At 30.0% G+C, this 15,441-nt stretch overlaps 1 protein-coding gene across 1 annotated transcript; it reads right to left on the minus strand.

The window, feature by feature from the left end:
* Positions 1 to 197: 197 nt before the first annotated feature.
* Positions 198 to 524, minus strand: BDBG_17948 (uncharacterized protein; the record flags this gene model as incomplete). Its single annotated transcript, XM_031725560.1, has 1 exon — positions 198 to 524. The coding sequence occupies one exon, from the start codon at positions 522 to 524 to the stop codon at positions 198 to 200; it is 327 nt and encodes a 108-aa protein (XP_031581212.1).
* Between the last annotated feature and the right edge of the window lie 14,917 nt (positions 525 to 15,441).

A 15,441-nucleotide genomic window follows, 5' to 3' on the forward strand; every position in this document is an offset into this window, starting at 1 on the left:
CTCTGCTAGCTGAAGAGACTGGCGACTTTTTTTGAAATAAGCCTGACCATCTTGGTGCTGAGTCAAAGAACCAAAGATCGCATTATTCACGGATGAAACGGACCATGATGGGAGTATTAAGAACGCATTTGATAAATTTGGATAGTAGGATACACCAGGGCTAAGATAGGTAATATTTGCCACGGAGAGAACTTGAATTAAATCAGATATTTACATACCCTGACAAGGGTTCCCCAGTGATTCCCACTCGCCCAGCCAGGTAAGGTAGCCAACGGCAGCAATCCATGCATCATTTCCCAAGATCGAATGTAGCCATCTCCAAGAAGAGAGCAAAGAGGAACGAAGGGGACAAAAGAAGAAGCACTTCTGCCGTGGTATGTTTCGCATACCCGTCTAGGCTGTACCAAGAACTGCCCCCAACCCTCGCCAATAAGAACGTGAGAAAGAGGGCGAGGTGGCGTGCGGGGGGAAATCTTTTTGTCCGTTCGTTTCTTATAAGGAACCTTCAACACAACAAATGACATTATTAGCAGTATCCCTTCAAAGACAAAAATAAAATAAAACCACACTAAACCCTAACCCGGATGGTTTTCACAGATCTTCGCGGGAATGGTCAAATGTGTGATAAAAGAAGAAGAAAAACAACAACAACAACGAACCTTAAAAGAAAAAAGGATTGAAGCGTTGTCCCCACCAGAGTAATCGGAATCGAATTCATACCAGTCTCGATCCCATTCTAAAAATAAGAAAAAGATGAGAACCCAGTACGCTGCGTATTGCACTAAAGTGTCATACAACCCCCCTCCCTCAACCACTTAACCACCCACAGGGGAGGAAAAGCGGAGAGAGAAGGGAGGATGTACACACAATCTTCGCAACGGCTCTCCCATGGAGGGGGGGGAGGGAAGCTGGGGTTTCCCACGACCCTGGAACCCTGATCCCCTCCGAAGTTTCTGATGCCTGATTGCAGACGTGTGATAATTCTTGACGCCAGGCCCTCGCGGGCAGTACCGGCCCAACCCTCTTTTGCTGAGAGTTGAGCGGGTTGTGTGTTTGAAGATTACTCCGAATTTCTCATTTGCATGTGTGATTTTTTCTGATTGAGGATTGAGTTCAAATCAGAGACAGATAGCTAAGCTCTCTTCTTCCCTCTGAAGAGGGTGAGGAAAGAGATAGATCTGACGTGTGTAGCAAAGAAACGCAGCTTTGGTGAGGACGACGCTTGAAAGAGAAAAAAGAAGAAGAAGGAAGAGAAACAAACTTGATGCTTGGAGTAAAGTGCGGCTCTGTGCGGGACAACGCTAGGATGGATACGGTTAGTGCCCTCGATTTTGCTAGTATTTACTGTAAGGGAGCTTTCACCGTGACAAGCTCCTTACAGTAAACAATTACTTTTACGAGACGGATCAACTAACAAGAATTACGAAGCTCTCGAAGTATTAGCGAAAACGGTTTATTAGCAAATATTTTACCCAAGCTAAATACTAACTGTGCCATGCTTACTCACTCTCTGTAGAAAACCACATTGTAAAGAAAATATTTTGAATATAGTAATCTTCAAAAATTAATTAATAATCATTATCACATCTATCTATAACATAAAGATTATCTATATACTCATTAGAAGATGTAGAATTCACTGTAAGTTAAGATTCTATAGAATTATCTTATTATAATTAAGTAACTGTAAATTTTATGAATTTAATTTCAATTAATTGAAGAGTTTTATTAAATATCTTTTTTATCTTATCTACTCTATAGATTATAATCTTACAATTGACATTCTTAATAGTGAGAACTTCATCTACTTGTATCTATCTATAAGAGAATTTGATAATTTAATATCTATTTATTTAATAATAATCTGCAAGTTCATTCTCACAGTGTGTATTTAATTTCATCTGAATTATACTACTCTTGAAGATCTTATTCAACTGTCTTATTAAATCAGATATAAGAGTATTCTTCACATCTTCTAAGATCTTGACTGCTGTATTAATTTAATAATATAGTTTTATAATCATCTCTGAAGAGATTAATTATAAGAAGATAGTTAATAATTAATTTACAGATAGTAGAATAAAGTAATTATATATATTATTATTATTATTGTATATATTAAGATTCAGAGTATTATCAATGATAAGAGATCTTAATTAATTGAGAATTATATCATGATTAACTGAATATATTTTATAATCAGTAAAGTCAGCTCTTATAGTATTAGATTTAAATATTTACTGTCAGATACTTTTCAGATTAGTAAGAAATTATCTATTATTATACTACTTATATCTGTAGTAGATAGTCTCATTAACTATCTTTATATAATAATACTTATACTGCTGAAAAGATACATTATTAAGAGATTGTAAAATATAACTTATATAAGATAAGAATCTAAATAGAATAATTTTATAATAATTACAGTATTAAATAAATTCTTCTATGAAATTATCATTCAAAGGTCTGCTTCACCAGCGTATAATTACAGGCATACGCCGGCTTCTTATATATCATACACTAAATTAACTAGTGGCTGCTATGACCTCTTTTACATTTGTAAGTAAGTTTGAAAGTGACTGTGTTATTATCTGATAGTTATACATTCTTCTGAATCACATTCTCTCTCATCAGATTCAGTCACACTTATGTGATTGTAATATTCACTCTAGCTTCATGCAGATTAGTATATCACTAGTGTTTACAATCTTGTGATCTATCTCTGATTCAGCTAGCATTCTGTATATATTCTTATAAAGAAACTTTCACTATATTATATTACTTATTCACTAACTTTTCTCATTCTTCAATCATCTTCTTCATTATCATCATCATTGAATGCTACTATCTTATTCAAGATTTCTACTTCTTCTTCTATTCAACTCTTTTTATCTGTTCATCTATCACATTGTATGTGTTTCTGATAATGACTCTCTGTTCTTATAACAAGTATTCTTATAGTACTTATACTGAGTAGTTCATTAGCAGTAAGTGTAATACATTATGAAATATGATCAGAACTTGTTTATCTTCTAACAATTATTAGAATATACTATCATGAATGACACATCTTCTTTATCTTCTTATACATTCTCAACTGTTTTTCTTCTCAGTGAGTTTCTGATTGTGTTTTCTGACATAATTTTACATGAACACAGATGCTGATATATTTGTTTTTATTTATATAGAATCTTTATATATTGACAGATTTATATTTATCAATGATAGTGAACTCAATATTAAATCATTGATCAAGAACTTGAAGAATATAATAATAAAGAAATTACTTATATTATATATAATCAGATCTTCTGCATTCTTCTCTACTCTCTCTGTTTCTTTCTCTGCTGCTTCTCTCTCTCAATCTTCTATATCTGCCTCTGTGTCTGATTCTTCTACTTCTGTTACTTCTGCCTCTATATCTGATTCTCTCACTTTCACTATCTCTGCTCTCTCTGATTCTGCTGTCTCTGCTTTTATTATCAGCTCTCTCTGTTTCAAGAAGATGTTATATAGACTTAATGAATTATATTTCTCAGTATATACACTCTTATTCTTCTTACTGATCTCTAGAATGATTTATTATATAAAGACTGTGTATAACACAACTATCTAAAGCTTGACTGTGAACATCAATTATTACATTCATTTTAAATATTCATGATGAGACAATTATTTATTTATATTAGAGAATCACTTCTCTTCTCAATAGTGTTAAAATTATAAGTCTTTTTCTTTTTCATCTTTTCTTTCTGATACTGATTTTTCTATTCTTAGAGAAAATCATTATGAGTTTTATTGTGTATAAAGTCATGATATTCACAGATATCAAGAAACTTTTTACAACTGTAAAGTTCAACATTGTAGAGATATCTACTCTAATAAATTTCTTCAGAATGATAGATCTGTATTCATCTATTCTCTAATATCTGTCATCTGACTTCATAATGCAGGCAAAAGATATCTGTGTTTTTGAGAATGAGAATGCAGATGTCATACTCTTTTACACTCACAGATGTGAGACTTGTACATCTTGTCTGAGATGTTATTATAAGAATAAGCTGTTTGTACACTGTGTTCTGCTTTCTGCATTTCTCTGTATCTCTCTCTCTCTTTCTGAGAAGTCTCATGTGTGTTGTAATTACATATACAATTCTAAGATCAGTGAGTATTTGTTCAGTAATTATTACTTCTGCTTTTATAATTTCATATACTAACAATAGTTCTTAGTTGCTTCAGTGTCAGAGATCATTTTAATCAAAGATGATAACACTGCTGAGACTACTCTCTCTCACTCTCAAGCTTCTCTCATCACTTTCTCTCTCTTCTCTGCAGAGAAGGTTGTACATAGACTGGCCGTCAGAATCATGAATTTCGCATTTGATCTCATTTAATCTGATCTCATACATTTCTTGGCGTGAATCCTGCTGAGACTGGCTATTAAAAAAACATGTAAAGTGACTATATATCAGATCTTAAAATGAAATCATGACTAGACTGGCCGCCGGGACTATGAATTTCACATTTAGTCTCATTTGATCTGGTCCCATACATTTCTTGGCATGAATCCCGCTGGGACTGGCTATCAAAGAAATATGTAAAGTGACTATATATCAGATCTTAAAATGAAACCATGACTTGAAAAAAATGAGAAAGTGATCTCATTTAATCCCATTTAGTTTCATTCTTGGCATAAAGTTACTATTTTTAGACATTTTAAGGTTTTTTTTAGACTATTTTTAATTTTTTAAAAAGTAACACTTTTTGGTAACACTCAAATGAGATTTAAAGTCATTTAAAGCAATAAAAATAATTTAAATTGAGAAGTGGAAATCATGATCTCATTTGAAAAATATGATAAGAGTAGACAGTAAGTCTCACTGAGACAGTATGAAACTACTATCTAATGTTAAAACCGTGTAATGAGATCAGTCAAATTGGTAATGAGACTATCAAAAAATCTGATCCTGGTCTCAGACACGGTCACACGGTCAGTCTAATTATAACTTGGAAAAAATGAGAAACTAATCTCATTTAATCTTATTTAGTTCCATTCTTGATATAAAGTTACTATTTTTAGACATTTTAAGGTTTTTTTTAGACTATTTTTAATTTTTTACAAAGTAATGCTTTTTGATAATGCTCAAATGAGATTTAAAGTCATTTAAAGCAATAAAAATAATTTAAATTGAGAAGTGAAAATCATAATCTCATTTGAAAAATGTAATAAGAGTAGATAGTAAGTCTCACTGAGACAGTATAAGACTACTATCTAATGTTAAAACCATGTAATGAGATTAGTTGAATTGATAATAAGACTATCAAAAAATCTGGTTCTGATCTCAGACACTGTCACACGGTCAGTCTAGTTGTACACATATCAGATTATAAGTATTCAGCTCTGAGTGACTCTTATTATTATTTATTCAGTTCTGCATCTTCTTCTTCTTCTGTTTCTTCTGTCTCTGTTTCTTCTGCTCTGACTTCTGATTCTGCAGATTCTGCACTCTTCTTCAATTTTTCTACATGTACATATACACATTTCTATATTGGTATTTCAGTCAATCTTGTGATAAATGACATTAATATCATACACAGAGCAGTAGAGGAATTGAAGACATGTATAGTGTTATTATAAGAGTGACTTACAGCTCTCAAATTCCTTACAGATCTCAAGTTTTAAGATTTCTTTTGTTTTTGATGTTTTCTGAGTGATGTGATGTTGGAAATAGATTAAATATATGACATATGAAAATGAATGAGATATATATAATAACATTTGTCTTTTGCAGCTGACTCTTACAGTTGATGATTAATTCATTATCTCTTTTCTTTTCTTATACTTTTTCTTTATCTGCTAGTTACTACTCTTGTACAACCTCTATATGATACAGTATTCAGTGACTAGATTTGACAGCTTTTATCTTTTATAATTCTGTCTCATGTATTATACTGTCTCTCTTCACTCACTTAGATTACTATAGTGAACAGTCTATCAAAACTAATCTTGTCTGATCTCTGAGCATCTTCAGAGGTTGAGATGACTTGATCTTATGTAGACTGACCGTGTGACCATGTCTGAGACCAGAATCAAACTTTACAGTTATCATATTGCCTAAAAGCATTACTTCTGATCATGGTTTGTGTTCATCACATTGATCTCAAATCCTGTTATTTCAAATATTAAAGATCTCAGATTTTCTTTTCAAATAAAAATCTAGTCTCAGATAAAGAATATGTTTGAATTCTTAGTTACATTTTCATTCTGATTTCATTATTGAAAATAACATTAAATGAAATCATGAAATCATTTCTCACTTACATAATATCATAACATAGTACTCATTTGTTGAAAATTCAATAGAGAGTGTTATCAAATATCATTACTTTTCTAAACACAGATTATAATTAATATCATTTTAATTAAAAAAAAAAATGTAAAATATAAAAAATAATAAAAAAACAAAAAACAAAACAACAAGAAAAAATCACAATAAAAAAAAAAAAAAAAAAAAAAAAAGAGAAAGAAAAAAAGAAGAGAAAGAAAAAAAGAGATAGAAAGAGAAAGAAAAAAAAAGATAGAAAGAGAAAGAAAAATAAAAATAAAAAAAAAAGAAAAAGAAAAAAAGAAAAAATAAAAATAAAAAAAAATCAAGATCACAGAGCTGTAGTATTCTTAAAATACTTACTTCTCAGAGTCTTTACAATATTTATTATTAATTATGTATCTCTCATAGTGAGAGTAACATGACTGTGATAAGCTATTATCTTAATATTATCTAATAAATAATCAGTATATATCTATATAAATGTGAATAATTAGAAAATATACACTTAAAAAGTGTGATCAGAGTGAACTCTGCTGTCACTTAAATAGTATCAAGAGTAGAATACTGAAATTAATGATTTCTCTTATTAATTTCATGAATAAGATATGTGAAGATGATCTTGAGAAATATAAGATTTTCTGACTTCTACTAGAAACAGATCTCATGAAGAGACTTTATTTTCATTATATCAGAGACTGAGTATTATTAAAAAGCATTACTTCAATGCATATATACTTACTGTGATAATTTACTCTCTGTGTATATAACTGAGAGTTGTAGCTTTTTCACACTGCATGACTCTTTCTGAGATGCTGCTGCTAGTTTGCAACTCATACAGTCTCTCAGTTCAGTACATACTATGTATATACAGCCCTGCATGCTGAGGCTGTGTTAATCATTATAACCTGGCGTGGTACTTGCTTTTCACGGGCCATGTTTCATTTGATTGAGGAGAGAGAGAGATGTGACTGCTGTTTTATTTAAGAGAGAGTGAATAATTGAATCTGTAGAAGATAATTTGATTTCTTCTGTATTTGAAATTTGATTAGTCTATACTCTTCAATTTGAGGATTTCTGAGAGTGTTTTAATAGTTTTCATATCAGCTTGAAATTAGTGATTGATTGAAGAAGAGAAAAGAGAGAAGAAAGAAATGAGAATAACTTATCTTTATAATATGAAAACAGAGAATTGCTGCAATCATTTATTCTAGTAACAAAGATCTGTTTTCTGCATGTATCTCTGATTAGACTGACCGTGTGACCGTGTCTGAGACCAGGACCAGATTTTTTGATAGTCTCATTATCAATTTGACTGATCTCATTACACGGTTTTAACATTAGATAGTAGTTTCATACTGTCTCAGTGAGACTTACTGTCTACTCTTGTCACATTTTTCAAATAAGACCATGATTTTCACTTCTTAATTTAAATTATTTTTATTGCTTTAAATGACTTTAAATCTCATTTGAGTGTTATCAAAAAGTGTTACTTTTTAAAAAATTAAAAATAGTTTAAAAAAAACCTTAAAATGTCTAAAAATAGTAACTTTATGCCAAGAATGAAACTAAATGAAATCAAATGAGATCACTTTCTCATTTTTTTCAAGTCATGATTTCATTTTAAGATCTGATATATAGTCACTTTACATGTTTTTTTGATAGCCAGTCCCAGCGGGATTCACGCCAAGAAATGTATGAGATCAGATCAAATGAGATCAAATGTGAAATTCATGATCTCAGCGGTCAGTCTATCTCTGATACAGATTATATGATAACTGTATACAAAGAATATCAACAGTGCATGCATTGAATGAAGATGATGTTGCTATGCAACACTGTAGCTGTTTCTGTACATCACTGAAAGCTGTTAATATTTTCTTTGAGTCTCTTTATATTTGATAAGTCAGTAATATATTTCAATGCACTCTCTCTTTTATCATTATCATTATCATTATCATCATCATCATTATCACTATTACTATCACTATTATTATTATCATCATCATCATCATTATCATCATTATCATCATTATTATTATATTATTTCTGACTGTCTCTTCTGTCTTCATCTCTCTTCAATACTCACTGAAATCAATCATGTCATTTTTCTTCAAATATTCTGCGGTCCTGCAGATCACCAAGGCACATGAGTGCTATCACAGATTGAAGAGAGAGAAGAAGAAGGTGTTCAAGCAAGAGAAGACAGATTGTAAGATATATTATAATATCTTGAAGAGACTCTGTAAGAAAGTAGAATAATAACAATTTTAAGTAATACTTCTGATAGATTTAGACTGAACTAAGTATAGAAATAATGTGAATAACACTGCCTGTGAGAGATTGAAGAAGAAAATAGTGAAGAGTCTCATGCAGTAGTGATGAAATCAGAAGAAGTTCTGAGAATAATTTGAGATCAAGATAAAGAGAGAGAGAGAGAAGAAGAGTATTACTATAAATAAGTAATAGTAGAAGAAGATTGAGAGAATGTTAAAGTAGAAGATAAAGAAGTTAAAACTGATAAGTTTTTTATTTATTGAGAGATAATAATTTTTGATAATACTTCTGTTCTCTAATTGATTAGCAGGAGCTGGCAGAGAAGAAGAGAATTAAGGCCTTGTTCAGGTCTCAAATGCACTTCATGATTCAGAATATTGAGAAGATAGCCCTGCTCTCTGAGCATGTCAATCTGCTTACTACTGAGATGGAACCTGAGACAGCAGATCAGAAAATGCAGGATTTTGAGATGCAGATTGACCTGGCTGAGAGAGAGCAGTGAGAACCCTTCTCTGAGAAGATAGTGAAGAGAGATTTTGAGATGATTATCATCTCAGATGAGAAGAAGAAGAAGAAGAAGAAGAATGAGAAGTGAATTATAAAGAATAATAAGAAGAATAAGAAAGAGAAGAAAGATAATAAGTAGAAAAAGTTTTTTTCTTTTTATATTAGTTAGTTATAAGTTCATAATTATTAATAATTGAAATTAATTTTGAGTTTTTAAAAATTATTGTACAAGTTGTAATCAAGTCAGGAACAATATATATATATATATATATATTTAACTATCATGATTCACAAATCACTATAATGTATAAGTATCAACATTTTTTCAACATTGATATTTATAATATTAATATATTTTTAATAATATTATCTGATAATGCAATTTAGTAACACTCTCTTTCACAATATTAATATATTTCAAGAAATATGACAGAGATTAATCAAGATTATTTATTTATTTTTATACATTGATGATATTCAATCTGAGTTAGTACTAAAATTATAACTAAGTTAAGAAACAAGATTATTTTCTCTTATATTAATTCTTCTTACACACATCAGTGATCAGTTATTGAAAATAAATTATTATCTTTCTCAAATTATTATCATGTCTTCTGAATTCACTTCTTTCACTTCTTTTACTTCTATTAAAGATTCATAAACTCTTCAAGAAATCACTGTGAATTACAAAGTTTATGTTATTTATAATTCAACACAGAATACTCTCTTTCAATTATAATAAATAATCACTTCATTCTTCACATCTGATTTCAGGTCATAAAATTTATGAAAAACTTAACACAAATATTAAGATGAACTATGAAATAATTATTAACAGATTGTATTATAGATTACTGAAGAGTCATCTCTCTGCTATAATCACTGTAACTTCATTTAGAAACATTCATTATAAACTGATTATAGCTCTGAAGAAATTTTCTGATATCTGAAGTCATCAGAATGCAGATAATAAAAGAAAAATAATCAGAAAATTACTACTGAGCTGATAAGTTACTCTGTCAGATAATGATTTTTAATAACACTAACTTTCTAATTTGAAGAAAATCATGTGAAAATAACTCTGTATCAGTACTCTGATTTTATAACTCTTATCTAATAACTTCTGTGAATAATTACTTTATATATGTATATCTCTGAATCTTTCTCTTCAATTAATTGAAAATTCTGAATTCTGAACACTTCTTCAAATGCTTAATTTAAATCTTCATATTTTATATTAATTCTGTCTTCAGTTCAATCTTGAGATACACTATAAAGTTAATATATAATATCTAGAATCAGAGTTGAAGAATCATTAAAGAGTATCTCTCACAGTGAATGTATGAACTAGTATAAATAATCTTACATTTACAAGAGTTATATATTATTATATTAATGAGAACTGAACTTATTAAGAGATATTAATTGAATTTGAATCATTGATCAGTAGTTATACTGAGAATTATATAGCAGAGATATTAATGACTGTGATTAAAAATAACTATTAAGATATTAGTCTCAGTCTTCTTATAATTACAACTGATAATGCTGTGAATAACTATACTATGATGAAGAGCTTGAAGCAAAAATTGACTTTGCATTTCTGAAATGATAAATAAGGTCATATTCTCTGCATTGCTCATGTGATTCAACTTGTGATATAAACACTGATAAAGAATCTTAACATTGAGATGAAGAATAATGAGATGACTGATTCTTGAGATGAGAATGAGATAGAAGTGATTACTCAAGTAACTTTTACATTCACTTTACAAAAGATAATATTTTTTGACAACACTTTTTAATATTGCTTTTTGATAATGCTTTTTGATAATGCTACTGTTAATTTTGAATAGATTGACTAATAATTTAAATATTATAGATTTAAAACATTACTAATATAATTTGTATCTCTTCTAAACAATAATAATAATTTCATGATATTCAATAAATAAACAAATCAGTCATATCACTGAATATGATACAGAATGTTAGAACACAGTGAAGTTCAATATATAAGATAACTATTCAGACTCTTTGATTGTGTCAGATGATTGATCATTGAGTGTAACACTCTGATTGAGAAAAGATTCAGATATTAAAACTTTCTGATATAAAGTGAACTCAGTTGAAATATGTGATTGATTTACTGTTTCAGTTTTATAAGATAATAAAGACAGTCTTAATCACTTGTACATCAATGCTGCAGTCAGTCTGATGAGTGTATAACAGTTTATTTACTTATCTTGACAAGCAGTTGAATCACTTAAAAAGAAATTCAGTCTGAAATGATGCTATAGTGCAGGCTATTGTTACTGTAAGAGATAAACTGGTATATTACTACAGCAAAATGAAACAATCTTTTGCAGAGTACTATGCTGTAGTAGCTCTACTAGATCTCTCTCATTAAGTTAATATCTACACTTCTCAAGATTGAACAGAGGAGGAATAAGACTCATATATTAAATTAGCCTGAGACTACTACAATGTCAACTATCAGAGATTTGAATGAGCAGATGTTTGAGATGTGAAGACAGTGAAATACAATTCCCTAGTAAGTAATGATCTTTGATAATACTTCATATCACATAGAACTATAATACTAACTTTGAAACAGAACTTGTATACATTGATTGCAACTGAACATCAGATAAAACTACATGCTTATAAAACTGAATTTGACTGCTATCTTCAAGATAATCTGACAAATTTATGCATCAAATCAATTCTAGAGTTATAAAAAATTGTTGAGAGTATATATTCAACTGTTGCACTGATGATACATGATATTCTAACAATTTCATTGACAGAGGTGAGAATGAAGTGAAAGTTCAACTTAAGTTAAGATATTTATCACTATCATCAAGAACAATTACAAGAAGAAACAATCAAGAAACTCATGATTGTAAAACATGAAATTATCAGACAGTTTAATACCTCTGATCACAGTATATCAGAGAAGTGTAGTTTTCATGAGAAAGTGAAGAATAAACTTATACAAGAATGTATTTAGTTATTTCATGAGCATTATCAATAATTATTACCAAATTCTGATTATATAAGCAATCACTGAATGAACTGAATGAGACTGATTTTAATCTTCAGTCTCAGTCTCATTCTGATTTTAAAAGAATGATCATCTTTCACAGTTTATTCTGGAAAATTACTTTCATTTCACTGTTCTTGAATTAAATCTGATCATTTTTCACATCATTTCTCTCAGAAATGGTTCATTTTCAGATTTTTTTGAGACTTGGTCCTGATGAGACTCACATCAAGAAATGTATAGAATCAGATCAAATGAGACCAAATGTGAAATTCATGGTTCCGGCGGCCAGTCTAATCTCATGTATTCACAGATGTTTCAGATAGTTCATTCTCTGTGATCTCTGCAATTGAACTGATATAAATAGTTGAATTCAACTCTGAATTTCTTTTTCTTCTGTGATCTGACTTATATGCAAGTCTGCTGCTTTGAGATCACTCTTTGTCATATTGCATTTACTGTCTACAGCATGTTATCATATAACTGGCTACAGTCTTATCACTTATTGAAGTGTAACATTCACCTGATTTCTTCATTACTTCTCATTCTTTTCTTGTAATTATGAAAAGATCAGAATAAGTGAGATTATCTGATTTATAAGTATCTATAATTTCTCTTACTTTGTAAGGCTTTTCAATTATAAGTCTCTTCTTTTTTAACACTGATGATAGTGCTGTGAATGACTATAATCTACTCAGATCTTATATCTTTACTTTTACAAGTTATGAATCATTAATTAAGTTGTATAAGACTCATCCCTCTAATTCTTTCAATGTGTATATTCTCAGAGAATGTGATTTGAGTATTTTATATAGCTGAAACTATCTAGATTGAAACTTCTCAGAACTCTCATTGTATATAAGAACTTATATTCTTATCTTGAGACTCAATTTCTTAACTAGTGAGTCTCATATTCTTTTCAATTGAATTGCTCAGTTCAGAAGTAACTTATTAGCTTTTACACATGCATGACTGATCTCTTTCAATCTTGATTTCATATCTGTGACTGTTATATCTGCAACTGCTACTGCTGTGTCTGTAACTGCTGTTTCTGCTGTATCTGTGACTGTTGTATCTGTAACTGCTATTTTCTTCTCCATCTTTTCTGAAGCATTCTTCAGAATGCATGAATGCAATTCATACAACAGATAGAATAATGAACACTTGAAGACTGCATGCTGTCAAATTCATGTGATTAATAGCATCTGTCTGAGATATTCATCTCATAGTCTTATAGGCTTACTCACTAGATATTTTATCAGCATGTTGCTCAAGATTTCATTCAAGTGTTTCATCTTCTCATTTATCTGCAGATGATATAGCATTGTTCTACAATATCTTATCTGTAACTGACTCATGAAATGCCTCACTACTTCTTTCATGAGATTCACATCATTATTAGTTAGAATCTCATGCAGCATTTCATAGTTAACATAGATCTTATCATGTAGAAACTTTACTATCATCTTCTCTATCATCTCTGAAACTGCTTTTACAACTGACCAGTCAGTAGCATAATCAATAGCAGTGATTATTCATTGATTTTTATTTGATATTCATGATAATATGTCTATGAGATTCATCTCTCATTGTTTGAACAGTTATATCATACACTTTATCTGATATTGCACTTTTTCATATTCTAACTCTTTCTTAGATTCTTTCACAATCTGATAATTCAGACACTTGTGAGTGTACATCTGAATGTTCTTAGCCATGCTTGATCAGTATACTCTTGATTTGAGTACACTTATAAGTTCAGAGCTTTCTAAGTGACTGAATTTCTTATGCATGTGAGTTATCAAGTCACATCTAAATGAAGATTCTAGATAGAGAGCTTCTACATATTCTAGATCACAGTAAAGTACAATGTCATTTTTCAATTTTCTCAGCTTGAAGTTCAGAAGCATCTCTTCTACTACTCTTATGAAACACTTGTTATCTGACATCTTGTCATTCTTTAAGTGAGAGATTATGATGTTTACTTATTCTGATTTCTTACACTCTCTCAGTGCATTTAATGTGAACTTTTCTTATGCCTGATTCACAGAACTCTCACTCATGAAATCAGATCTGCAACTGATTGTATCAGATATTACAGTGTTCAATTTCTTTCAGTATTTAATATGAAGATTATACACTTAAAACTCTGAGATTTAACATGCTAAGTATTTGAAAGGTTTTATCATTGATTATAGATAGATGAGGCTTTCATAATCTGTGATCACTGTTGTCATATATCTGTTGTCAATATATCTATTTTATAACACCAGCATGTGCTTGATCACTAGTAATTTCTTTTCATACACTGACTAATTAAGCTCAGCATCTGATAGTTTTCTATCATTGTATATTATCAGATGCAGCTTGCTGTTCTTATCTATCTGTAGAAGAGTGTCTTTGATAGCTTATTCAGATGCATCTGTCTTATTATTATTATTATTATTATTCTTCAATTATAGATGTATGCAGTCAGAGACTATGACATCTACCTGAGAACTTTAGTTCTCAGGGTTTTTTCTATGTCTGTAAAGTTAACTATTATACATTCATCAATTTCAGATATGTAAAATCAGAAAATTCCAGCTCAGAATACAAAAACTGTTTACAAATTGCAGTGTTTTAACATCTTTTAATACTTTGAAACCATTTGACAATATCATGACAAAAGAAAAGAGAAAAAGAACACAGTCTCAAAGATAGACACATTAAATAGATAGATAGAAAGAAATTGAAAGAAAAAGATAAAGAAAAAGATAAAGTAAAGAGAGACTATAATAAAACAAATTATTAAAAGAGAGTGTGTAGCTGTTTTAACAGACTATATCTCATTGATTTCCTCCTCTTCATATTCAGATAATTCTGAATTTAGTCATTTTCTTATAGCTGCTTGAGTTTCTGATAGAAAGTCTATTAAGTATTTAATTCCTGTCTCAGTTGAGAATAAGAATCTCATATTTAATTAATTTAGATCATACTTCTCTTTCAATTATTATTATTATTATTATTATTATTATTCTTTCATTATACTCATATGCAAGCGGAGCTTATGATGAGTCCTTGCGTGATGTTAAATACAGGTCAAGTGTTGGTTATACAGGAGGAAATACAGGTGTTGAGACCACGCCAAGATAACAAGAACATAGGAAAATACAAAGAAGTGACAATTAGATACATGCGATAATAACTTCCCAGCCCAGGAACATAGAGCAATTCATTGAAGCGATTTGTACATCTCTGTATTTATTAGAAACCTGAGGTGCTTGAGTTCCGGATTTAATG

Source organism: Blastomyces gilchristii (assembly GCF_000003855.2).
Source record: "Blastomyces gilchristii SLH14081 genomic scaffold supercont1.35, whole genome shotgun sequence".
Lineage (NCBI taxonomy): Eukaryota > Fungi > Ascomycota > Eurotiomycetes > Onygenales > Ajellomycetaceae > Blastomyces > Blastomyces gilchristii.